The sequence below is a fragment of the Scyliorhinus torazame genome, chromosome 15 (genome assembly GCF_047496885.1).
Source record: "Scyliorhinus torazame isolate Kashiwa2021f chromosome 15, sScyTor2.1, whole genome shotgun sequence".
NCBI classification, from domain to species: domain Eukaryota; kingdom Metazoa; phylum Chordata; class Chondrichthyes; order Carcharhiniformes; family Scyliorhinidae; genus Scyliorhinus; species Scyliorhinus torazame.
This window is the reverse complement of record NC_092721.1, coordinates 156618084-156645241: the sequence shown is the minus strand read 5'-3', so window position 1 is coordinate 156645241 and position 27158 is coordinate 156618084. Positions and strand designations below refer to the sequence as shown.

The 27158-nt window shown below is 48.3% G+C and overlaps 1 protein-coding gene across 2 annotated transcripts in view; it reads right to left on the bottom strand.

The window, feature by feature from the left end:
* The window catches only part of rxfp2b (relaxin family peptide receptor 2b), a 246366-nt gene that overhangs the window by 110075 nt on the left and 109133 nt on the right, over positions 1-27158 (bottom strand). For both annotated transcript variants that reach the window (XM_072476985.1, XM_072476986.1), the window contains exons 8-11: positions 23158-23229; positions 19662-19736; positions 19066-19137; positions 17419-17490 (exon numbers count right to left, since the gene is read on the bottom strand). In XM_072476985.1, coding sequence (XP_072333086.1) covers positions 17419-17490; positions 19066-19137; positions 19662-19736; positions 23158-23229 — 291 coding nt within the window. The remainder of the gene's footprint in view (positions 1-17418; positions 17491-19065; positions 19138-19661; positions 19737-23157; positions 23230-27158) is intronic.

Genomic DNA, 27158 nt, shown 5'->3' with positions numbered 1-27158 from the left:
GTGGATCAGAGCTAGCCTGGTCTAGATAATTAGAGTTAGTTTACTTAGAGTAGTAGAGAGTCAACACACAGGCAACTGTGTGCTTTGTTACAGAAGTTCAATAAATCTTATTGGACCAACACCTACGTTTGGTGTATGCTTTATCGTTTATCTGCATCGTGTTGCAGTCCGTGTTACCCCAGGGTGAATAACACAACATGATACCAGGAGTGGCCACTTCTGCTAAGTAATTTACCTTCAAGAATTCACTAACGACCAGCAAGTGCCTTCCAGCGGCATGGAAAAGATCGAGGCACCTCCACAGCTCCGGAACTCCGGAAACCTTGGCTCCAGCTGGCGGGTCTTCAAGCAGAAATTCAGTCTATACATTGAGGCCTCGGGCCTCGAAAGTGCGTCCCGATGCCAGAAAAATTGCGCTGCTACTATCGACTGCGGGGGACCAGGCCATCCAAATCTTCAATTCGCTCACTTTTGCCGATGGTGAGGACAAGAATACATTCCAGACCGTCTTAGCCAAATTCGACAGTCACTGTGAAGTCAAAACGACGAGAGCTTCGAGCGCTATGTCTTCCAGCAACGCTTTCAGGGTAAGGATGAGCCTTTCCAGTCTTTTCTCACTCATCTTCGCATTCTAGCACAATCCTGCAACCACGGTGACACCGCTGATCCCCTCATCAGGGATCAGATCATGTTTGGCATCCACTCCGATGCCCTGCGGGAGCAGCTCCTAAAAATAAAAAATATGACCCTGCCAGTGGCCATCGAGACGTGCAAAGTCCATGAACAGGCGAAAAGTCGCTACTCCCGCCTTAAGTCGGCAGAACAGGACCAACTTGCCTCCCACGAGGCTGAGAGTGTGCAGGCCATCGCCCGAATGCGGCGCCTGAGCATCGATGAATGCGGCCATTTTGCATGCTTTTCCAGGGGTGCCACGCATACGCACCACGGTCGGGAGAACGAAGCGGCTGAAGACCTCACTGCGCAGGTGCGAGCAGTGGCTGACCGCACTGCGCATGTGCGACGACGCACGGAGCATCACGACGTCGACGTGATGACGTGCCCGAACTGCGGCACTGCCCATTTAAAGCGGCAATGCCCTGCAAGAGGCAGGCAATGTCTAAACTGCAAGAAGCCTGGCCATTATGCGGCCTTGTGCAGGTCTGCACCTCCGATAGTGGGCCAGCGACCCCAGTTCCAACGCAGACGCGTTCGAAGTGTGCAGCAAGGGCTGCTGGATTTGGAACCTGATCCCACCACGGGTCCAGAGGGTGACTGCCCGGAGTCCCCATATCGAGTGGGCATCATTACCATGCATGACAAGGCCTCCTCACATTCAGCAACACACACACTCATCCTCAATGTGGATTCTGTGGACGAGTAGCGTGCAATTGTACAAGTCAACCATTGCAGCATCCGGTTCAAGCTGGATACCGGTGCTCCGGCCAATCTCATATCTCAAACAGATCTTGCTCGTATCCAAAGGCAGCCAACAATTCTTCCACTGGCCTGCCAGCTGCTTGACTACAATGGCAATGCCATTACTGCGTTAGGGTCCTGTCACCTCCATGTACCCAACAAGGCCATCAAGGCCACTTTGCGGTTTGAGATCGTCAAGCCCGACAAGGCTTTTCTGCTTGGTGCCCATGCATGCAAACTACTTCATCTCGTCCAGCGCGTACATGCCATGTCCTCTGCCAACATCACTCTTCAGGCCGACATTGATGAGCTACTATTGCAATACCCGGATGTGTTCAGTGGGATGGGCACGCTGCCCTACCACTACAAAATTTTGCTCAGGCCTGATGCCACGCCTGTGATCCATGCACCACGCCGGGTGCCGGCTCCTCTGAAGGACCGTTTAAAGGCGCAGCTGCAGGTGCTCCTAGATCAGGGTATAATCTCTAAAGTAACGGAACCGACTGACTGGGTCAGCTCGACGGTCTGTGTCAAGAAGCCCTCTGGAGAACTGCGCATTTGTATCGATCCCAAGGATCTGAACCGTAACATTATGTGGGAGCACTACCCAATCCCGAAGCGGGAGGAGCTGACAAGTGAGATGGCATATGCCAAATTCTTTACAAAGCTGGATGCATCGCGTGGCTTCTGGCAGATACAACTGGACGAGTCCAGCAGGAAGTTCTGCACATTTTATACAGCTTTCGGAAGGTATTGTTACAACCGTATGCCGTTTGGTATTGTTTCGGCCTCTGAAATCTTTCATAGAATAATGGAGCAAATGCTAGAGGGCGTTGAGGGTGTGCGGGTTTATGTTGATGACGTCATCATATGGCCCACATCCCCGGAGGAACATATTTCTCATCTGCAACAAGTCTTCAGACGCATACATGCCAACGGCCTGAAGTTAAACAAAACCAAATGCTCCTTTGGCATGTCATCAATCACGTTTCCGGGTGATCAGATATCCCAGCAGGGCGTGCAACCGGATTTGGACAAAGTCAAGGCCATCAACACAATGAAGACCCCAGAAGACAAAAAGGCGGTCCTCCGCTTCCTGGGGATGGTAAATGTTTTGGGGAAGTTCATTCCCAACCTCGCGTCACACACCACGGCTCTCAGGCACCTGGTGAAGAAGTCCACCACTTTCCAGTGGCTACCCGCACATCAAGCAGAGTGACTTGAATTAAAAGCGAAGCTAACCACTGCTTTTTTTGACCCAGAGCGGGAGACTAAATTCTTCTCAGACACCAGCCAGGACGGCATTGGGACGGTGCTCCTCCAGAGGATTGGTTAATAAATAGAAAGCAAAGAGTGGGGATTAATGGGTGTTTCTCTGGTTGGCAATCAGTAGCTAGTGGTGTCCCTCAGGGATCAGTGTTGGGCCCACAACTGTTCACAATTTACATAGAGAGTTGGGGACCAAGGGCAATGTGTCCAAGTTTGCAGACGACACTAAGATAAGTGGTAAAGCAAAAAGTGCAGAGGATACTGGAAGTCTGCAGAGGGATTTGGATAGGCTAAGTGAATGGGCAAGGGTCTGGCAGATAGAATACAATGTTGATAAATGGTAGGAATAACAGCAAAAGGGATTATTATTTAAATGATAAAATATTAAAACATGCTGCTGTGCAGAGAGACCTGGGTGTGCTAGTGCATGAGTCGCAAAAAGTTGGTTTACAGGTGCAACAGGTGATTAAGAAGGCAAATGGAATTTTGGCCTTCATTGCTAGAGGGATGGAGTTTAAGACGAGGGAGGTTATGCTGTAATTGTATAAGGTGTTATTGAGGCCACACCTGGAGTATTGTGTTCAGTTTTGGTCTCCTTACTTGAGAAAGGACGTACTGGCACTGGAGGGTGTGCAGAGGAGATTCACTAGGTTAATCCCAGAGTTGAAGGGGTTGGATTATGAGGAGAGGTTGAGTAGGCTGGGACTGTACTCGTTGGAATTTAGAAGGATGAGGGGGGATCTTATAGAAACATATAAGATTATGAAGGGAATAGATAGGATAGATGCGGGCAGGTTGTTTCCACTGGCGGGTGAAAGCAGAACTAGGGGGCATAGCCTCAAAATAAGGGGAAGAAGATTTAGGACTGAGTTTCGGAGGAACTTCTTCACCCAAAGGGTTGTGAATCTATGGAATTCCTTGCCCAGTGAAGCAGTAGAGGCTCTTTCATTAAATGTTTTTAAGATAAAGATAGATAGTTTTTTGAAGAATAAAGGGATTAAGGGTTATGGTGTTCGGGCCGGAAAGTGGAGCTGAGTCCACAAAAGATCAGCCATGATCTCATTGAATGGTGGAGCAGGCTCGAGGGGCCAGATGGCCTACTCCTGCTCCTAGTTCTTATGTTCTTATGTTAAGGACGACACCTCGTCCTGGGCTCCAGTGGTCTATGCGTCAAGGGCCACGACACCCACTGGGCAACGATATGCTCAGACAGAGAAGGAATACCTGGGCCTTCTCACTGGCATCGTGAAATTCCACGATTATGTCTATGGTCTCCCGACCTTTACAGTAGAGATGGACCACAGACCCCTAGTTCATATCATACACAAGGACTTGAATGACATGACGCCCAGGCTCCAGCACATTCTCCTTCGACGCCGCAGGTATGATTTTGAACTGGTTTACACACCTGGAAAGGAGCTAATCATCGCGGGCGCCCTGTCGCGTGCCATCAGCTCGCCCTGTGAGCAGGTAGACTTCATACGCCAAATTGAGGCACAGGTGCAACTGTGTGCCAGCACCCTCCCGGCATCCGACGAACGACTCTTCATCATTTGAGAAGAGACTGTCAAGGACCCTCTTCTGCAGCGGGTCATACATCACCTCACGAATGGCTGGCAGAAAGGGCAATGCCCCCAGTTCTATAATGTAAAGGATGACCTAACCGTTGTCGAGAGGATCTTCCTTAAATTGGATCGCATCGTCATTCCTCGCAGCCTCCAGAGCTTAGTGCTCACGCAGATCCACGAGGGACACCTCGGTATTGAGAAGTGCAGGTGCAGGGCCCGGCAGGCTGCCTATTGGCCCGGCATCAATGAGGATATATCAAACATGGTCCTCAATTGCGCGACCTGCCAGCGCTTCCAGCCTGCTCAGCCCAAAGAAACGCTCCAGCAGCATGAGATCATGACCTCTCCGTGGTCAAAGGTAGGAGTTGACCTTTTTCACACCAATGGGCGTGACTACGTCCTTATAATTGACTACTTCTCCAGTTACCCCGAGGTGGCGAAACTGTCCGACTTAACATCCAGGACTGTCATAAAGGCCTGCAAGGAGGCATTTGCCAGGCATGGGATCCCGCTCACGGTTATGAGCGACAACGGTCCCTGTTTTTATAGTCAAGAATGGTCCAACTTCGCAAAGCAATACCAGTTCCAGCACATCACCTCAAGCCCACATTACCTGCAATCTAATGGGAAGGTCGAAAAAGGGGTCCATATCATGAAGCAAATGCTCTGCAAGGTTGCGGACTCAGCTTCGGACATTAATTTTGCTCTTCTGGTGTACAGGGCAACCCCTCTGTCCAACGGTATATCTCCGGCACAGCTCCTTATGAATCGTAACCTGCGGACAACTGTTCCGGCCATTCATGTACCTGACCTGGATCACCTTCCAGTGCTGCAAAAGATGCAGCAAATCAGATCTGCCCGTGCTCTCTCCGAAGGATGCTGTTCGCATCAAGTTGCCTGGTGGAGGCTGGTCAGCTCCAACTGTTATTGTTTGACAGGCTGCTCCCAGGTCGTTTGTGGTTCGCATGGCTGATGGATCCATTGTCAGGCGCAACAGAAGGGCAAACTTGCCTGCCCACCACCGGTTCTCACGTTCCCAGATGTCATTATGCCTTATCCGGACACCTCACTCCACGAGGCCACCAATCTGGCTGCATTCCCGCCTGTCAAGACGCCATCATCCCCACCTCCACCTCTCAGACGGTCAACAAGAATCCAACGCCAGCCCCAACGACTGGACTTATAAATAGTTCCTTTGTATATATACTGTTATGTTTCTGCACGCTAGACACCTTACATGAATATATCCATTCACTCACCAATTGCTGTATATAGTTACTTTTGTAAATGTCGTATATGCTCTAAGCAGCCGACAATTTTTTTTTTTAAAAAAAGAAGGGATGTCATAATATGCACCCATGCACATCATGAGGTAAAAGCAGACAGTGACAGACACCCAGGTGAGCCAATCAACATACAGAACAGTATACAACCAATCACCAGACAGAACACCAGAGGGGGGCTTCCAACTATAAAACACACGAGGCATCAGCACTCTGCCTCTTTCCACTGGTAACTACTGTAGTGACAGTCAGCGTGTACATATCAATCAACACCTTCTACACGTGGATCAGAGCTAGCCTGGTCTAGATAGTTAGAGTTAGTTTACTTAGAGTAGTAGAGAGTCAACCCACAGGCAGCTGTGTGCTTTGTTACAGAAGTTCAATAAATCTTATTGAACCAAAGCCTACGTTTGGTGTATGCTTTATCATTTATCTGCATTGTGTTGCAGTCCGTGTTACCCCAGGGTGAATAACACGAAATGCACATTAGGGGTGGAGGCAGCCAGCTGCTTACCACGTCCTGTGGTCTTCGATGCTCCTAGCGAGCACCCTGCGGGGGCTCTGGGGCCTGAGGGCCCTGGTGCACTTGATGGCGGCACATGCAGCTGTTCTGGGTGGTGGCTGCAAGACGCAGCCTCATCAGAGGGGTGGATCTCCCGTGAACTGTGACCACTGTCGTCAGTCCATAGGATGGGTCCAGGTTGCCAACCTACGCCCCCTTCTCCCGGTCGGTGCCCATAGATCCCTGGGGTTCACCTCGGGACAGAGGGGCAGCTGGATTGAGTCCCAGCTTCCCTTGTGTCGCCTGGCCTTGCCAGCCCTGGCAGCTCCCCAATGTCTGCACCATGTTGTAGATGTCTTGGCGATGCTCCTCAGTGATTGGGCCATGCTCTGCAGTGCCTCAGCAATGCCTACATGCGACTCTGACAAGCTTCGAAGCACCTCAGCCATTCCCAACTGAGATCAGGACATGTCCATCAGCACCTCGGCCATTCCCAACTGAGATCAGGACATGTCCATCAGTGCCACTTCAAAGTCAGCCTGGCACTGGGTCATGTCTCGCAGCGAGTCGGAAATTCTGCCGAGACCCTCAGCCATGACCGACACCGACTGCGCCACACCTTGGACACCTCCACTAGTGCTGCTGATGTTGTGCATTAAGCTCTCCACCGCGATCATCACCCTAGCAGTATTGGCCTTGGCACCATGGTTGCGGGGTGTCGGGGGCTCTGAAGGAAGGGTTGGGGAGGGTAAAGTGAGTGGGGTGAAGGGCCCGGGTGAAGTGTGGGCGTGAAGGGAGGGCTGGCAGGGGTGGGGGGCGGCAATGGAGGGTTGGGTGCTGGTCACATGGATGTGGGAAGATTTCGGGTGGGGGAGGGTCAAATGTGTGTGGTCTGGTGTAGGTTGTTGACCTTCTTGCAAAGTGGAGGCCAGTCTTCCTGTTCACGTTTGCCGAGCTGATGATCACTGCCACTTCATACCAGGTGGCACTGGCTGCCCTGTGGTTCACCCTCTGGGACCTTCGGGGGAACAGGACATCCCTCCTGGCCTCAACCCCATCTAGGAGCCTCCCCAGGTCTGTGTCTCCAAATCTTGTGGCTGGTCATCTCGGTGCCATGGATGCGAGCTGAATGGCATTCACTGTGCAATAACTGTTTAAGTGCTGCTGAACCTTGTTAATGGGGGGCTAGCGAGTGCAGTCCTGGCAAATTGGCTGGCGAGCCTTCATTTGTGGCGTGAAGCCCGTGGGGCCTCGTTAAGTGGACCAATTAATGTTGTATTTTGTTGCCCATCTCGCCGGGCCGAGAGACGGTGAACTCGCGGCAGTTCCCGCTCGCTACCACACTTAGAAATCTTTCCGGAGAATCAGGCCTGTAGTTTGGATATCTTTATTTAGGTGTATTGAATAGTCATGTTGTTGAGATGTTTCCAGACAGACAGTGGCATGTTAGGGCTTATCAATTTATTGACAATCAATGTTTGCTGAGGTGAGATTTATGAACTTGCCATTTTTCCTGATGCGTCAGATTTATGCATTTAAAACGGAGGATTTATGTTTCAAAGTATTATTGGTCTGAGTATTGAAAACTTGGTGGCAGGCAAGCATAAGATGCTCACCCCTTATCAACACTCAGAATGTGTTGTCAGAACGGTGTATGCATCTGAGGCATTCCATCATTAGCATGTACACGCATGGAGTTCCTAGTGAGGTCTTCCAGGATTTGGAGCTTGCATAAATGAAGATTATGCAACCTTCTTCCAAGTCAGAATGGTGTATTGATTTAACAAGACCATGCATAGTTGCATGTTCATGACTAGAGTTTGCAGCTGTTTCCGCTTCTAAGTTCTGGAGTTTGCAGGCCTGTGCATTGATCTGGAAGGAGTGTACCCAACATGGTGGCATTTCAACCATGAAATCTGCTGAGTCTGAGATCAAGAGATTTTCAGGGGCCTCACTTTGGCTGAAATCAGGTTTCAATGAATGTATCACTGGCTTTCCTCGCACGTTGTTCCATCACCCTGGCATCACCCATATACCATCTCAGGGTCTTGTGATGCTTCCCCTTCATTCCTGTTTGAGGGTCTGTGATGAATTTCACAAAATCATTGAACTTTTTTAACATGGCAGTGATGAACTTATATATGTATCTGTGTGTAGTTGACTGGGAGATGCCACACATGGCCCCATGGAGCCCTGGAAAGACCCAGTGACATTGAAATTCTAGGTCATAGTGACGTCTAAGGATACTAGAATAGGATTTCCTCCCACTAATGGGGCCATGTCAATGACTAACTTTTGTGACATCCTCACCCATCTTTGATATTGTAAGATGTCTTACAACACCAGGTTAAAGTCAACAGGTTTGTTTGGAATCACTAGCTTTCGGAGCACATCTCCTTCCACAGGTGAGTGAAGAGGTGGGTTCCACAAACGTATCCGTGTTTTTTTAACAAACAACCTTATCTAATTTAAATGTAATTTGAGGTTCAGAATGAAATACAAGCCTGAGGCAAGAATAGTAAGGGTTATAGTTCGCACCGCCATTTAAAAACAATTTAGTAATAGACAGGAAGCAGGTTTCCGGGTCAGTTTGAATCAGAAGAATGGGTGGGATTCTCCGTCAGCTGACACTTGAATCGGGAAACCTGATTGGATGGAGAATCGGTGGTGGGCGCCGCTTTCACGCCAAATCACAATTCTCTGGTGCCTCACAGCAGCATCAATGCGTTCCACTCCACACGTATAGTAAGCACCGTTGGCATATCATTAGCAGGCCTGACCCAGTATTCTCCGGGTCCTCCACGATCCTCTGCCTCCATCGAGACTACTTCCCGACGGCGAGGTTCACTTGTGCTTTTAAAAATCATGAAACAAGTACCGTGGCTGCTGAGGGAGAGAGAGGGGGGGGGGGGGGGGGTTACGCTAAGTATCCCACATCGCCATTGTTGCTGACAGTCATGTTGTTGGTTGGGGGGCTTCTGTCAGGGCCGGGGAGAATGGCAGGGGGTGGCCAGGAGGTGGGCTCTGGGATTAGGGTGGACGGGCATGGAACACCATTATTGCGGCCTGCAAGGCAGCCATACAGCTGCGCATGCCGCTGACTGCCCATTGTGGACTTAGGGCCCCAGGCTACCCCCCTAGGCGCCCTCTCGCCCAGTCGACCCCTGGGCGTGCTCCAGCGAAACCATTGCCACCTTGTTGGCTGGGATGGTGTGTGTGAGGAGTGTAATATGTATATGCAGCTACAGCTTGTCAGCCTCGGAGTGTTAATCATGGACCTGACGAATCCGCACCATTTCTCATTGGAATCGATTGTGTTCCACGTGGTGCCGGAACTAGCCCCTCCACGGTTGTTGAATTGGTCCAGGTGCAGAGCCAGATTTGCTGCCGTGGAAGTCCACGAATCCTACCCTGGTGTCAGCAATTAGAACATAGAACATACCGTGCAGCAGGAGGCCATTCGGCCCATTGAGTCTGCACCGACCCACTTAAGCCCTCACTTCCACCTTATCCCCATAACCCAATAACCCCTCCTAAACGTTTTGGTCACTAAGAGCAATTTATCATGGCCAATCCACCTAACCTTGCACATCTTTGGACTGTGGGAGGAAACCAGAGCACCTGGAGGAAACCCACGCAGACACGTGGAGAACGTGTAGACTCCGCACAGACAGTGACCCCAGCGGGGAATCGAACCTGGGACCCTGGGGCTGTGAAGCCACAGTGTTATCCACTGCGCTACCGTGCAGCCCAAATTAGTCTCAGGAACAGAGGGAATGGGGAATTCCACCGAGTGTTTATTCACAAAATACCCTGAAACAAAATCATAACAAAAGACACTCATGCCTTGTGCACAGACACACACAAGTAAATACAGATTCTACAAAATAGCATGCAGCTATATTATTAACAGAATGTAAAAAGAAAATCAGATTTGCTACAAAATAACTGGACAGAATCTTGCTGGTGCCACGGGCAGAAAAACCCACCTTATATTCAGCCTCTTTTTTTCCCTTAAATTTAGAATACATAATTAGTGTTTTTCCAATTAAGGGCAATTTAGCGTGGCCAATCCATCTACGCTGCACATGTTTTTGGGTTGTGGGGGTGAGACCCACGCAGACACGGGGAGAGTGTGCAAACTCAACACGGACAGTGACCTGGGGCCGGGATCGAAACCGGATCCTCGGTGCCGTGAGGCAGCAGTGCTAACCACTGCTTCACCGTGTCGCCCATAATCAGCCTCTTTAAGAAATTTTTCACACTCCACTGTGGCGGCCTGCCTCTGATTCGCTCACCGCATTACAACTTAAATCTCTGCAATCAGTGTAGCGCACCATTTAAACACCCCCCTAAACTCTTTAGCACTTGTTCCAAGTCAAATCGAGGGAGATTGCTGCCAGAAAGGCTCCACCCCATTTGACAGAGGTAGACCTCAGCAAACATCTCGATCGGTTTGAGCACAGGCAGGAAACCGTTTACCCTCAATCGGGCAGGCATCCAGCCAGCAAAGTGACCAATCCCGTCTAGGAGGTTGTGGCCACGGTTATGAGCGCCAGTTCACTCCATAAAAGGATGGGGCTGCAGTGTTGTAAGAAGATAAATGATCTTCTTTGTGAAGCCATGGTAAGTCTGCCTCCTTATGTCACCCTCAGCATCCCTTAATACACCCCTCACACCTTCCCAGTGATCTCATCCCCATCCACCTCGCATGTCACAGCACTTGTCATGCATTCCCCCCCTCCCCATAATCCTCCCATTGACTCTGATACCCTCACATGCCTGCTCCCACTCACTTCACACATGCCAGACTTCATTCCCATCTGACGTGGCACAACTCCTGCCTACACTCTCTCCATCTGTCAAATTGCAGGACAAACTCGAGCAGAGCAGGTGTGAGCAGGCATATCTGACCAGAGTGATGCCGGAGCTCAAGACCCTAACCCCACTTGAGGAACAAGCCCTTGAGCTTGTTGGTGAGGAGCAGGACTGCTCCTGTGCAGAGAGCTTAAGGTGTGGGCCAAAGACACAAGTGAGAACCCTCAAGATATCTAGCCATGCGCAAGCTTTCTGATCCCGGTCCAAATTGATGTACAGATGGGCCCTCGCAAATAGCGCATCTGTCAGTTCTCTTATGTACATGTCTGTGGCAGACTGGGAGCTGCCGCACAGGTCATACATGCTGCCCTGAAATGGGCCACTGGTATAGATATTCAGAATGGCAGTGACTTTAAGGGCCACAGGAAATGGCTGACCTCCCAGTTGATGTGGTGCTAACTCTTGCATCATCTGACATAGGTGGTTCACCGTTCCCCGGGACAGACGCAGCGATCTCTGGCACTGGGCCTCTGACGTTTGGAGGTCGGAAGTTCTACGGCAGTAGATCCATGGCCTGTAGTGTCTCCTCGGAGATTCCACCGTCTGCGGACCTGCTTCTGGAAGATCAGCAGGCCCAGTCCCCCATCCTCTGCATGGTGCTGGTCCTGGCCACGTGAAACTGTATGTCGATGTTGCTGCTGCTGTTCTATAACTATCAAAGGAGCTGCCTGCTCAATTGGCTCCATGATTCTCTCGAATCAGAAAATGAAAGGAAGAGAACATCAAAGTGAGTGATGAGGAATCCTGTCAATGCTCTGACACAGTGCTCTCAGGATCTGGGATATCCACCCATGCTCATCCCTCTATGTGAGGGGCTATCCAATGAGCCTCACTCCCTCCCTGTCACACAATAGCCAATTCCTCACAGTTGCCCCTCTCAACCCCACTTGAATGAAGCACTTAGATCCTCGAGAGCCTCAGCAGGCCGCGTGACCCCCCCACAAAGGGTGGGGATCAAGGGAAGTTGAGTGCATTCAATGGACCTGAGTTCTAACCTCACAGAGGAAGAAGATGCTTCCGCTTGTCATGTCTTCAATGGGGTGGTTGATGAGCACATTCACCGTAAGGCCCTGCAATGGGGGCAACATCTGTGTCACCTCTCTGTTATGGATAGGTGACTGTTAGCCTTGGAGTTCAATGATTGGGTGCCAATCAGTGGCACACTCATGCTTTGCAATGCTGGCTAAATTGGCACAATTGATTCATCTAGGAAGGGTCATGGAGCTGATTAGGCAACTGGCTCCCCTGTGGCAGGTGACGCACACCTGATACACGTGAAGACTGCAATTTACAGTCAGCTTTATCCTTAGAGGGAACCCTCAATCTGCCAACTCTCATGGGCTACAGATTATCGAGTCTTCCAACTTGAACACTAATTAATCATTGACAGCCTGGCCTCCACAACTAGTGGCCTTGCACTGCCAGACAGCTTATTCCCTCAGCCTGCAAAGAGGGTGAGGATTTATGCAGACTGCACTCATCTCCCCCTTGTGTGATGAACCTCTGCCCTTGCAGCCTGGCATTTCAGGAGACCCCACCCAGGGGTCCCTTGTGCTGACTGTAGCCATCTGGGATGGCCACGCCCCGATTACAAAATGGAAACTTTGCAAAGAATGCAGGGAAAATGGACAATACCGAGAAAGCAAGCAGGTGCAAGGTCTGTCTGTTGATTAGAGCTGTAGCTCTCAGACAAGACCGATACTGCAGAACCATTTCCATATTAATGAGCCATCTCCGGGGACAAAAGTGTAACATTTAGGTAAACAATGCCAAGACAGACACTCCGGCGCCAGAGGAGACTAAAGCAAAACAGACCAACGGCCACCTAGGACACGCCCAGCAATCAGGACACCTACCCCTCCATTGGAGGAAAATCGATAGGAACGATTGGGAAACGGCCCAATTAATTGGGGCCAAGATAAAGGCCCACCCAAAAGCACGCAAAGCCCCTTTTGGGTATAACAAGGATTCCCCAAGAGAGAATCGCTCTCTTGGCCTTGGCTCTCAGCGAGGAGAGACCTGCCAAAGCTGCTCCAGACCAAGTAAGTTCCAAGTCAACACACGCTACGAGATAGATGTTCTTACTTGCTATCCTGTAACAGCTCAACCCAGCAGCCTCAGAACGGCCATTGTTCCTCTGACTGAGTGGGCACCCGAAGCTAAGTATAGGCTTTTAGTAGTAGTGATAGTTTAGGTTGTAGAGTTTTATGCATGAGTATATTTGATTGTGTGTGTAAATAAATGAGCATTGCTTTTGAACTTACTAACTGGTGTATCGAGTCTTTGATCAGTATTCGGTTTTGAACCTTATGGCGTTTTCAAAAGATACCTGGCGACACTTGAGCAAACGTAATTAAACAGAGCCAAATTAAGAGAGAACACAATTAGCAACATTTACTGGCGACATCTGACGGGACTCGACTTAGAAGTGGCCTAACCACTCCGAGAGAACCCAAATTTGAATTGAGAATCCAATTGGAAACAGAAAAATCACAAGTGTAAGAACAATACTGATCAAACCTCTGAGATTCGGAAGTGTGTTAATGCACGCGTACTAACAGGGATATAAGGTAAACCTGAGAGATTTTGTTGCGTAAAACTGTCGGGGGTTTTGTAGGCCAGAAATTAGCGTAAGCCGTACCCGTGTTTACATCACCACTTTATCACCCTCTGTTCCAAATTCAGTAGAGAACCTAGATAGAGAAAATGTCAATGAAGGCAATGGAACGCCTTATGAACCCCCAGGAATTCGAGGTCGCAGCGACCAGTCGAGTAGGACAGTGTCCCGTTTGGGAAGATGAGATCAGGAAATATCGCAAAGGGAAAGGATGGCCCCTTTGGAGTGAATTCTGCGCCAATGATGGAACAGGTCCCGGGGGTATAGGACATACTTGGTGGGAGAACCTGTCAGAGATCCGCAAGAAGAGCTTAGGGAAAGCTCACAAGCCGATGACAATCGTGTCCTGCTTGGCACAATTGCGAAGTACAGGGGAGGTCGTCAGGACGCTCCATAGAGAGATAGAGGAGAGAGACAGAAGTAGTGAGGTAGACGTGAGCGAAGTAGAGAAGGAGAATAGAGATTTGATAGAGCAGTTAGCAGCAAGGGACAGAGAGATGGATGATGCCAAGAGGGCACACCAGTCTTATCTCGCCCATTTGATTAGTTTCCAAATGCAGTATGGTAAAGCCTACCAGGACACGCAACGTGCGGTCTTGGTAAGACAAGAGACCGATCAACAAGTTGAGAAATTGCAGAAACAGTGCAATGATTTGAAAGCAGCCCTACGAGCGCTCCACACTTCCATGACGGAACAAAGGCAGAGCTCCATATACCACGCAAAGTGCCGGAAGCAAATTGCAGAATTGCAATCTCTACTTTCTGTTCAGAATGGGTTTCAAAGCATATTTGTACCCCAGTTAGGCCAGAAAAATGGCCCCGATTGGCAGGAATTGACTGAGACTGCCCATAGATACGTACATGGGACATGTACGCAGGTAAAACCCCAGAAAAGGAGAGCTCCCCAACCCCCAACCGAACAGGCAGAACACACCCCCATGAACCCTGTAACCACACAACGCAGGCCCGCAGCAGAAGGAGATGCAGATTTCCTTTACACAACCCCGTTAACCATGACCCAATTACAGGATACGTGTGGAAAAATTACACCGTTCCTTCCCACATCAGATCCCCACCAATTTTTTGCGAAAGTTAAACAGCAGGCCACCATGTACGGCCTGGACGAGAAGGAGCAAGTGAAGCTCATGGTTTTAAGCCTCGACCCTTCAATCGTGGCAGCCCTTCCCGACCCACAGAATGTAGGAGGAGGCACACTCCAAGAGATGCACACAGCGATCCTTGATGCGATCGGCTGTAACAGAGGAGACCCCATAGAAGGCCTAAACAAGTGTAGGCAAAAAAAAACAGAGCACCTCACAGCGTTTGTTGGACGCTTGTGGATACACTTCACAGCAGTTTTCAGAGAGTTAGCCCGCGCCCATTTGTCCCCAGATAATATGGCCAAATGGACTTGAATCCTAGTCTCTCATGTGACAGACGCAGGACAGAAGTGGCACACTCATGCTTTGCAATGCTGGCTAAATTGGCACAATTGATTCATCTAGGAAGGGTCATGGAGCCGATTAGGCAACTGGCTCCCCTGTGGCAGGCAACGCACACCTGATACACGTGAAGACTGCAATTTACAGTCAGCTTTATCCTTAGAGGGAACCCTCAATCTGCCAACTCTCATGGGCTGCAGATTATCGAGTCTTCCAACTTGAACACTAGTTAATCATTGACAGCCTGGCCTCCACAACCAGTGGCCTTGCACTGCCAGACAGCTTATTCCCTCAGCCTGCAAAGAGGGTGAGGATTTATGCAGACTGCACTCATCTCCCCCTTGTGTGATGGACCTCTGCCCTTGCAGCCTGGCATTTCAGGAGACCCCACCCAGGGACCTTACAGCCTCCCTTGTGCTGACCCTGTGAATTCACCTGCTCCCACCCACCTTCCAGCTACCCCTAGATGGTCATTCATTCAGTGGTGATAGCGCCACAAACCCAGCAAGGAGGACACGGGAAGCGCTGTCTGCAAACTATCCGCCACACCTACAGGTCTGCAGCCATGAAGGGCGACGAAGGCCTGCAAGTGACCCCCTCGCCCCGCCTGCTGAGATGTTGAGACTGAACCCCTCCTCTCTATCCCGGTCCTGAATTGCACTTATCTGGGTCCCCCGTGTCCTCTCCGGTGCCTCCTCTGCAAATCACACCCTGGAAGGTGACCGGAATGCTGACCTCCGATATCCCATTTGGTGGGGAGGTTGGCAGGTTCTTGATTCTATATAGCTGTTGTAAGCCACCCTGGTGTGGCACCACACTGGCGCATAATGAATATTCATTAATGAGGGACGTCCCAGCGGGAAGGCTCACTAATGATATGTTAAATCACACAAATGAGGTTCCTGACCTTCCTGGTTGGGAACCTCGTTATGTCATCTGCGAGGGGTGGGAAAAAAAAAGAAAAAATAAATAAATAAAATAAATTTTTAAAAATCGGAAAATGGGATCTTGCCGGTGGGAATCCCGTTTTGTGACTCTCGCAGGACTTTGCGCCTGTGTCGCCATTTTGCTGACGGCTAACGCAGTCTCAATATTCCACCCTGTGTTTTTTAAGGTGTACATGGTGCAGGATGGGTACTTTCGCATGGTTCTTTGGGGATGAATGGAAGTTGGAGATCTTTGGGTTTCCAGGCAAGGTTGTGGCTTAGTTTCTGTGGAGGCATATTTTTGTAGTGAAAACAAAGTGGTCCCTCCCCCATTGCCTGAATTAACGGATTGTTAGGCAGAGTTCGCTTTCTGGCTGGAGGAATGGTCACTCATATCCAGTTAGTTTGAGACTGACCTAGTTTCCACCGATGCATGGAGGAAAAGATTGGTTGTTTGAAGATAATTTTGATCACATCAATACTATTGTCCACCCAGAATGTTTTGGAAGTCCAGAACCATTGCTACACAATGAGGAAATGGATGGGTTAGTCACACCGATGTATGATGAACTAGTTTCCGCATCTTTCTGATATTAAATATCGAGCTTGGAAACTATGGGCCTGGAAGTGTACTGATTTTGAGTTTTGGATAAGTCCAGATGGTATATCCATTCAAAGGAGGACATTCCATTCATGGGGCGCGATCTAACTAAAAGAGAATAGATCCATTCTGAGCGGAATATCTAAAGGCACACTTAGTGTCCCAGTGGGGAACGCCCCCCGAGGCCTCACTCAGCGTAATTTCCTGCACTAAGGAGCTCTGCTCAGTGCAGGAACAAATCGGGATGCCATTTAAAAATGGCGCCCCAACTTTCAACCTCTCGACGCAGCCCCTGCACATGGGCAGGGCACCCCTGGGCCCGATCCCAGTATGGGAAAAAATGCCAGCCTGGCATCTGGCACTGCCAGCCTGGCACTCTGGCATTGTCCCCGCCAGCCTGACAGTACCACCTGGGCACCCAGATGGCACTACCAGGGTAACAGGATGGAACTGCCAGGGTGCCAGGTTGGCAGTGCCAAGGTGCCCAGGTGGCACCAACAGTGCCAGAGTGCCACCCTGCCTGGGGGCCAACCACCTGGAGGCCTCTAAATGCCTGGGAGACTCCCCCGGTGTTCTGCCTGGTCGCCGTTTGTGGGGACCAGTATTGAACAGCGCCCGGCTGGGGTCTCTTCAGCGAGGCCAATAGATGCCGGGTGGCCGTTAGATCCAGCTCAAGCATGGCTGAGTGGTTTCTTGAATGTTCTATTCTACCTTCACTTTATTATCTGGGGAAATCACTTTACTAATGCATAAAAATCTTTTTATAGCTTTGATAAATAAGAAGCATGTTGGCATTATCACCAGGTGTAAAAGCTAGCACTCAAGCGGGCATTTCAAAAGTTAGGAATGTTTATATATACAAACATTACAAAAAAGCAAATTTACGTGGATGGTATTAGAAAGCATGCAAACTTACAGTTCTATCAATCTATATAGTGGAGCAAATGCTTTTTCTGAAATGGTCGTAATTTCATTATGATGAAGGTACCTATAAATGAAAAAAACATAAATGTATTTCTATTCATTCAAATTGGTACGTTCATCTTCAAACTCTATCAGAGTGTTTTTAAAAATAATATAGTAAAGCCTGCAATAGAAACTCTGAGATTTATTTCATTTAATCTCACCATGGCTCCTGAGGTCTCGTTTTATGGGATATAGGATGAGTTGGCATGGAGGGTGGTGAGTGGGGGAGGCATGTGTTGGCATGAATTGGCATTAAGTTGGCTTATAGTCTATAAAGGGCAATAGGGATGAATGGAGGTTCAGGTTCATGGGTTGGCATGAGTTGCATGGAGGACATACAGGTGCATATGTTGGCGTAAGAGGTAAGAGGAGGGTGGGTGGGTGCATGAGTTGCCATGAATGGGCCATGGGGGATGTGTGGGAGTGGAGAGGGTGTGAACAGCGCATAACAGCTTCACCTGTTTCAGCCCAGCTGCCACTGAAACTCTCATCAATGCCTTTGTCACCCAAAAACATTCTTCCTGCCCTGGCTTTGTCCTATTTTCCACCCACTACTGTCCTCAACTGGTGATTCAGTACTCATCCATGTTGAAGGATGCAAAGGCACAAAAATATATTATGGATGGGGAATTTTAATGTCCAGCATCAACAATAGTTTGTTAATGCCATCTTGGACAAAATACTAAAAGGACATAGCCATTAGAAAGGTCTGCATCAGGTGGTAAGGAATCGACATAAGAAAGTAACCTTTTTTCACAATCATACTTGTAAGATCCTGCACGGGACTTTCGGGTGGGAATGATTATCTTTCCCGTGGCCCTCGTGGAGTACAAGCTCCCCTGCTGAGGGTGGGGGAACTCTATTAACCTTTGTAAAAATGGTCGGGCAGAAAGGCACCGGCCAGAGAAGGAACCCGGCAGGGACCTACCGGGTAGTGTAAATACCGTTATTATAAATAAACCTATGTTATTTATTTTACTCAGTTTGGACTCCCCATGTCCTTATTAAACTGGTGACGAGTTGTAAACTGGTTTTCTGTCGACGCTGCAACCTACTCGGCTGAGTTACCTCCCCAGTTTTCTGGACCCGGGTTAGAGCCAATTGTTTCGGCATGCTTCTGTTTGAGTGAGTTGATGCATTTGACGCCAGTGTTGAAGGCTGGAACTAGTACATAGAAAGGATACGTTACTTCTTCCGGGCCGACAACATCACAGAGAACGAGTGCCAGACGGTCATACTACTGACAGCCTGCACACGTTTGGGGTAATCCAGAGTCTCAGATAAATTACCATCAAATCCCACAGTCCTAAATGATAAAGATAGAATTTGATTTATTTCGCCATGATAAACCAGTAGGTCAAATTATGAATGGACAGAATTGCAGAATGTAACATAGATGCTAGTTTAAAATTCTAATATGCCATTTCATAAAAATAACTTAAATTATTCAGTCACTGTAAATCAACAGCTGTGACAGTGAACTCTCAGATATTCGTATCCTATAAAAGCACCAACAAATAACTGGACTTTACTATTTTGTGGACTTCTCCCACTGTTTTTATCATACAAACAGATATGTCTGCATAAATATACTTACAGCCCAAGCAGTTTCTCACAATTCAGGAAAGTTGAATAATCTAAGGACTTGATGCGATTATTGTCAAAATCTCTAAAAGAAAAGTTGGAATCAAAAAAATTTGAGCACAGACATAATAGGGTTAATTTGACCATAATAATTGTTTATAAAATAACAGTACCATCTGAAAGATCTGAAAACACTAGTTGCCTCAGAAAGAAACATACTAACAGGGGCAGCACGGTAGCATGGTGGTTAGCACAATTGCTTCACAGCTCCAGGGTCCCAAGTTCGATTCCCGGCTTGGTTCACTGTCTGTGCGGAGTCTGCACGTTCTCCCCGTGTCTGCGTGGGTTTCCTCCAGGTGCTCCGGTTTCCTCCCACAGTCCAAAGATGTGCAAGTTAGGTGGATTGGTCATGCTAAAATTGCCCTTAGTGTCCAAAATTGCCCTTAGCGTTGGGTCGGGTTACTGGGTTAAGGAGATAGGGTGGGGGTGTGGGATTAGGTAGGGTGCTCTTTCAAAGAGCCAGTGCAGACTCGATGGGCCGAATGGCCTCCTTCTGCACTGTAAATTCTATGAAAACTTTATAAACAAGTGGAAATTGTATTCACTCACAGCCATCGCACGTTGGGGATTTCAGCACATATTGTTCTCTTTGGCAGTTTTTCCAGTAAATTGTTAACCATGGATCTAAAAAAAAGACAAAAAAATAAAAAGTAGGCTGATTAATTGAGTAGGTATTTTGCATCGGTTTTCATTATAGAGGTTACAAATAACATCCCAGAAATAGCTGTAAGTCATGAATTGTAAGGGACGGGGGAGAAACACGGGAAGTGGTGCTTAGCAAATTGTTGGAGCTGTAGGTTGTTAAATCCACAGGTCCTGGTGAGTTCATTCGAATGAAATAGTTAATGCGGTGGTTTTAATTTTCCAAAACTCCCTCGATTTGGAAAAGATGCCATCAGAGTGGAAAATAACAAATGCAACAATTTTATTCCGAAAGTCAAGGAGACAGAAAGCTTAACATCTGTCATGGGGAAAATATTGGAAGTTATTATTAAAGATTTTGGTGTGGCACCTTACCAAATGCCTCAAGTTCCCCTCAATGTGAATACAGTACATCCAGAAGTTCCCCTCAATGTGAATACAGTACATCCAGAAGTTCCCCTCAATGTGAATACAGTACATCCAGAAGTTCCCCTCAGTGTGAATACAGTACATCCAGAAGTTCCCCTCAATGATAGGGCATTTTGCAAAATTCAAGGCAGTCAGGACCAACATAATTTTTTGAAAGGGAAATCAAGTTTAACCAAGTTATTGGAGTTCTTTGAAGGTGTCATATGTGTTATGGGTTGAGGGGAACTTGTGGATGTACTGTATTCGCATTTCCAAGAGGCATTTGGCAAGGTGCCACACCAAAGGTTATTGTGGAAAATAAAAGCTTTGGTTAGAATTGTGGCCATCCGACACTGTTGAGAAACCCGTGGGCGTGGGTGGGCCGCCAGCAAAGCGGAGGATCCCACCAATGGAGAATTCTGCTGTAGAAGATTTTTTTCTCTTAGCAGATAGTGAGTGTTGGCATTTTATTCCTCAAAGGGCAGTGGAAGCAGAATCTTTGAGTGTTTATTTTTAAAAATAAATTTAGAGTACCCAATTATTATTTCCCAATTAAGGGGCAATTTAGCATGGCCAATCCACCTAACCTGCACATCTTTGGGTTGTGGGGGTGAGTCCCACGCAGACACGGGGAGAATGTGCAAACTCCACACAGAGAGTGTCCCGGGGCCGGGATTGAACCCGGGGGGTCCTCAGTGCAGTAGGCAGCAGTGCTAACCACTGTGCCGCTCCTTCTTTGAATGTTGTGAAGTCTGCTAAAGACAGAGCAGACATATTGGGGGCGAGTTTGACCCCTTCTCTCTCTGTCCATAAGAAAGTCAGTATGGGCTCAAAATCTGAAGAGAAACAAAAAATATGATTCACTCCTGCATGACTGACCTTTGAAGGTGTACCTGCCACCCCCCCCCCCCCCCCCTCTGGAGTAGAGAGATTCGTGCCATGGGAGCCCGAGAACCTCATTTTAAGACATTACCATGTCATGAGCAAGCACTCTCTCCAGACCTTCCCCCCCCCCGAAGGAGTCTTGACCTGGCATCGGCGTGTTATTTGCACCAAGTCTTGTCAGGCATGAGGCAGTTGAGGGATTGCTCTGGGGCTGAAAGAAAATATAGCACCCAGGGGCAGGATAGAGAGACATGCCCTTGCCAGTCAGTTGGTACTGAAAGGAACCTGGCAGTGCCAGCCTGTCAGGGAACAGTGCCAGGGCAGGGCCCTAGTGGGAGCTCCATGGGGGTGGGGGCATATATGCATGGTAGGCCGAGGTGGGGGGGGGGGTGGAGTGGACATTGAGTGACATGAATCTGCCGGCATTCTCTGTTGAAGGGGATCAGACTGCCGGGGGTGGTGGAGTTGGCAAGCTGCTGGTGATGACTGTCAAGGAGGGGTGGGGGGGGAATCTGCCGGCGATAACATTTGGGGTGGGGGTGGGGGGGTGGGGGGGGGGGGTGGGGGGGGGGGGTGAACTGCCAGCGACGAGAGCCCCGAGACCTCTGAGATGTGGCCTGGGTGCCGTGCAGCTGCAGCGCCAGCTGGTGCGACCTTTAAGGTGGCGCCGCAATCTGTTTGAAGCCCATTTCCAGCTCTAAGAGTTCCCACTTCACCAGATTGATGCAGTTAACCACACCCACTCTTTTTTTTCTAAGATGCTCAAGATTCCATGAGAAATTAATCGGGATTCACTCCGTTTTCTTGCCGAAACTGACACTTTGCCATTTTTTGGTAAGATTCCGCCCATTAATTCTGCAACATTCAATTTCCCAGCTCCATATTTTAAGGGGCTTAACACTTGTTGCTACCAAGGAGGCTTGAAAAATGGCCGAACCCAATATTGGGTCAGATGTCTCCCAGGCATTCTTTAGATGAGAAACATTTTCCCCTAAATTGGCACTCATTGCATCCTTTTTACACCCGTAAAAGAAGCAAGACAGGGGATGGGATTCTCCACCGGCGGAGTGGGGTGGCCACAATGGGAAATCCCATTGGCAGGTGGCGGGAAGGGGAAATCCCGCTGACGGCGAGTGGCACAGGTGGTTAGCACTGCTGCCTCACAGCTCCAGGGACCCGGGTTCAATTCCAGCCTCGGATGACTGTCTGAGCGGAGTTTACACTTTTGCTCCGTGTCTGCGGGGGTTTCCTCCGGGTGCTCCAATTTCCTCCCACATTCCAAAGATGTGCAGGTTAGGTGGATTGGCCACGCTAAATTGCCCCTTAGTGTCAAAAAGATTAGGGGGATTACTGGGTTACAGGAATAGGGTGGAGGCGTAAGCTTAAATAGGGTGCTCTTTCCAGGGGCTGGTGCAGACTCGATGGGCCGAATGGCCTCCTTCTGCACTGTAAATTCTATGATCAATGAAAATGGCTCATCAGCTAACATCGAAATCTATAGGTGTGAGCTATACATCTTCTATAATTATGCATTCTGCAATGAATACTGAATACTTTATACATCAGTGGGCAGCACGGTAGCATGATGGATAGCATAATTGCTTCACAGCTCCAGGGTCCCAGGTTTGATTCCGGCTTGGGTCACTGTCTGTGCAGAGTCTGCACATCCTCCCCGTGTGTGCGTGGGTTTCCTCCGGGTGCTCCGGTTCCCTCCCACAGTCCAAAGATGTGCAGGTTAAGTGGATTGGCCATGATAAAATTGCCCTTAGTGTCCAAAATCGCCCTTAGTGTTGGGTGGGGTTGCTGGGTTATGGGGATAGGGTGGAAGTGTTCACCTTGGGTAGGGTGCTCTTTCCAAGAGCAGGTGCAGACTCGACGGGCCGAATGGCCTCCTTCGGCACTGTAAATTCTATGATAATCCCAGAAATGTCAAAATAAATCAGTCTTATTCAGCACAATGTTATCAGGAAATCAGATACAGCCACCTGACTGTCTTTAAGAAAGAATGAATGTCAAGAACTGCTAAACATAAACTGCAATAAATTTACATTATGATAAAGAAAACCCTCAAAATATTTACTAAATTGGAAGAGTGAAGAAATATACTTACAAAACAAGCAAAGACTTTAGGCCAATAAATAACCGTGGTGAGATTTTTGATATTAAGTTATCATCAAGAGATCTGAAAAAAATAATTACATTATTTCAAGAAGGTGTGTACAGGTTAGGTTGTGGGGATAGTATGGAGTGGACGGGGGCAATGGACCTGGGTAGAGTGCTCTTTCCGACAATGCCACTTTGTTCCTCCAATCAGAACTGCCTCTGAAATTCACATTGGAGGCCTGTTGCCTGAAATTTGAAGTTTGTGTATATATCAGCCAAGTAATCACAGGCAACAGGGCATTTCAGAAGGAAGGTTGCCTCCAACTCCACTGTGGATATTAAGGATATACCCAGATGTAACAGTAGGGCTAGGGAAGTTAAAAATATGTAAGGAACACAAAGTGGCACAGATGTTCATCAAATGTAAATAGAATGAAGCCCATTTCACATTTCCTCTCGTGTATGCCACCTTTTTATGATGGCTGTGTTACTGTCAATCAGGTGTGACACTATGGTTCCTCCCGCAACCTCACACATGTCACCATCATAGGGGCCTCTCCTCTATGTAGTCTGCTATCATATCACCACAGTATGTACCTGTTCTCAGATCACTCCCAACATCAGTGATGCCTCACCCTTAATGTAGAGTGTGCTTGAGAACGGAACCTTGCTTTTGGCAGGGTCATGTCATGTTTATTCTTGTCTGTGTAAGATTGAGCAGAGGTGTTCTCCGATCCTATCTTCATCTTTGAAAGGTGTAGTGTAGTAGAAGAGATGTGAATGCATGGAGAAGGGTCATACATCCTGGAACTCCATGTGCTCTCTGTCATTTGACAGAGTTCTCATGCTATGAGCCCACACTCAGAATATGTTTGCGCTCATGTCTGCCAAGCGTTTTCGACTTTCTGAGTGTGCATTTGCTAAACTGACCAGTAGGTGGCAGGACCCGGCCACCTCCATGTGTTGAGGCTCTGCTCTCTCAGCCACATTATTGAACCTTAATATTTCTCACCTCTGTAGTTGCCTGCATTGTAGCCAGAAGGCTCTCATCACAATGTAGGGATGCAGCGCTGTGCATCCGATCACCTAAATATTCACTGAGGTCAGTGCCTAATTCCAAATGGTGAGTTTTGATGGTCAATGGAGCCTTTAAACATTCTCTGGAAGCACACGGTTGTTTTAAACAATGCTGAGTGGAGCAATGGATAAGAGCAAGGATGTACTGAAGCTGAATTGTGCTTTTTATTTGCAATGGCGGGTGATCTTCAGGTCTTCATGGTGTCTGAGCGTTTTTGAGTTTGCAAGGGCCAGGGATCTCCATGAGGACAGAATGTCTGTGTAAACAGAAGGTATCGTAATGGCTGGCAGGCAAGTGTCTGAAAGTTGTCATCCTCAGGTCATCAGCCATAGAAAGGTCAGGATAAATGTGAGCCAGCATCCCTAACGGAGTGTGCCAGATATCAAAGTGATTGAGAAGAAGGTGACACAGGGAGTAGAGTCCTCTCTAAATGGATTGACATCTGTGGAACATCCTCAGCTGCCTTGGCCCAAGTGTCACCAATCAGTTTCACCATCAGGTTTACACAGAATACACTGTCCTGTTGCTGGAGATAAATCTCCTTGACAGAAGCATATGCCTCTTATAATCTGCCATTGCAGCTGGGATGCTTGAGAGATTATTGAAGAGGCAGCACCTTCTGACATTTGATGCTGGGACTCCCTCCTTCAGATAGTACTTCATTTCAACAAAGGCACATACAGCCGAGACTTCATCATCCTTCAAAGGAGCAGGCCAATGTGAGCTTGATGCGTCACTATTCACTCTCATATTGAAGTGGATGGTTGAAATTGATTGGAGTAGCAACACTGGCATTCATGGTGGTCCATGATGGAGGGCACTCATCCAAGAGGAAACTCACAGCAACTTGTCATCCTCCTCAGGGAACCTGGTGGCTACGAGGGCCTCACATACATGCCTGCCGTGTATGGCCCATGACATGGCCTCACCCCCTACAGCCTCTGTTTACTCAACCTCATCCCCTTTGATGTCGTTCTCATTGGAGGAGATGTGCAGTTCATCCATGTTGGCATCTGGCAAGTCCAACCTGAAAGAGCGGCACATCTTTACAGTGTCAGATTGTGCAGACAGCAAGCCACAATTATACATGAGACACTCTGACAAGATGTCAATCCATTTAGAGAAGACTCTACTCCCTGTGTCACCTTCTTCTCAATCACTTTGATATCTGGCACACTCCGTTAGGGATGCTGGCTCACATTTATCCTGACCTTTCTATGGCTGATGACCTGAGGATGACAACGTTCAGACACTTGCCTGCCAGCCATTACGATACATTCTGTCCTCATGGAGATCCCTGGCCCTTGCAAACTCAAATATCTGGTTTTATGTCTATGAATCACAATCGTACTTTTTAAGTTGACTATTGTGTGCTTTATCGATGTTCGGGTAGCGGCATGAGCATTGTTGCACCTTCTCTCTGCAGGATTCTGTGGCCGCTGCATGGGCAACATCAGCCATGCCCTTTACAGATACCCTTCGTCACCCTGGGGAATAGGATGTCCCTCCTCTCCACAGCATCCAGCATCCTATCAATGTTGGCATTGAGGAACCTTGAGACTGGTCTTCTTGCAGCCATCTTCTTGGCTGTAATGACAGTCTGTGCTGAGGGGAGCATTTAAAAGCTGCTCCAGCTTGTCACGTTAACAAGTGATTCCCGACTTCAGCGAATTACACGCCTGAGAATCAGGATCTGGCGCGATTCATGTGGGCAGAGTGATTGCCCATTTGCATGCTGTGTATCTCACCTCTCCAGCGATCTAGCGCCAATGGGAACCACTCAAGTTTCCCCCCTAGTGGGAACACTTAGTTACCAATCGTGAGACCCGTGCCCAATTTCAGGTCAAAAAACATGGAAAACTCACTTACACCGTAGTCTTTCTTTTGCCTGTACCCAGAACCCTGCAGCCACTCTAATTAGCTAGGGACAAGACATTGCATCATATTTCACAGGATAGAGGCCTATGGTATTGCTATACCAGTATTTTATGATTTCATAACAAATCCATGGACATGCTGTACTGTACCAAGGTTGGAGCAATGCACAATATGCAATAATGCAATGCTGGCTCTCATAAAGCCAGGTGAAGAACTTCTCTTTTAGCATTTACTGGCCATTGCATCGCATGACACCAGCTTCCCCAACCTCCACCATATCAATCCCTCCCACCCTCTCACCCACACCGGAGTTATGAGTTGGTGTACGGGGTAATTTTAGAAAATTAGACTCCTGGCAGAAAACTTCAGCTGCTGGGAATGCTCATCAGGAATCCCTATAATGTTCCATCCATTTGGGCAGAAATTCAAATCCAAATTGTTGATATGTGTTCTCAGTGATGAAGCTATATTAAAATTAATTTACGGGATGAAGGCTTCACTGGCTAGGCTAGAATTAATTGCCCATTCCTAGATTCCCTTAAGAAGGTGGTGGTGAGCTGCCTTCTTGAACCACTGCTGTCCCGATGGTGTAGATACACCTGCAGCGCTGTTGGGGAGAGAATTCCAGGATTTTGACCCAGCGACAGTGAAGGAATGGTGATATAGTTCCAAGTCAGGGTGGTGACTTGGAGCGGAACCCCCAGTTGGTGATTTAGATTTTTTGATTTGATTTGATTTATTATTGTCACATGTATTAGTATACAGTGAAAAGTATTGTTTCTTGCATGCTATACAGAATGTAATGTTACAGTCATAGCTAGGGTGTAGAGAAAAGATCAACTTAATACGAGGTAGGTCCATTCAAAAATCTGATGGCAGCAGGGAGGAAGCTGTTCTTGAGTCGGTTGGTACGTGACCTCAAACTTTTGCATCGTTTTCCTGACGGAAGAAGGTGGAAGAGAGTATATCCGGGGTGCATGGGGTCCTTAATTCTGCTGGCTGCCTTTCTGAGGCAACGGGAATTGTAGAGAGACAATGGATGGGAGGCTGGT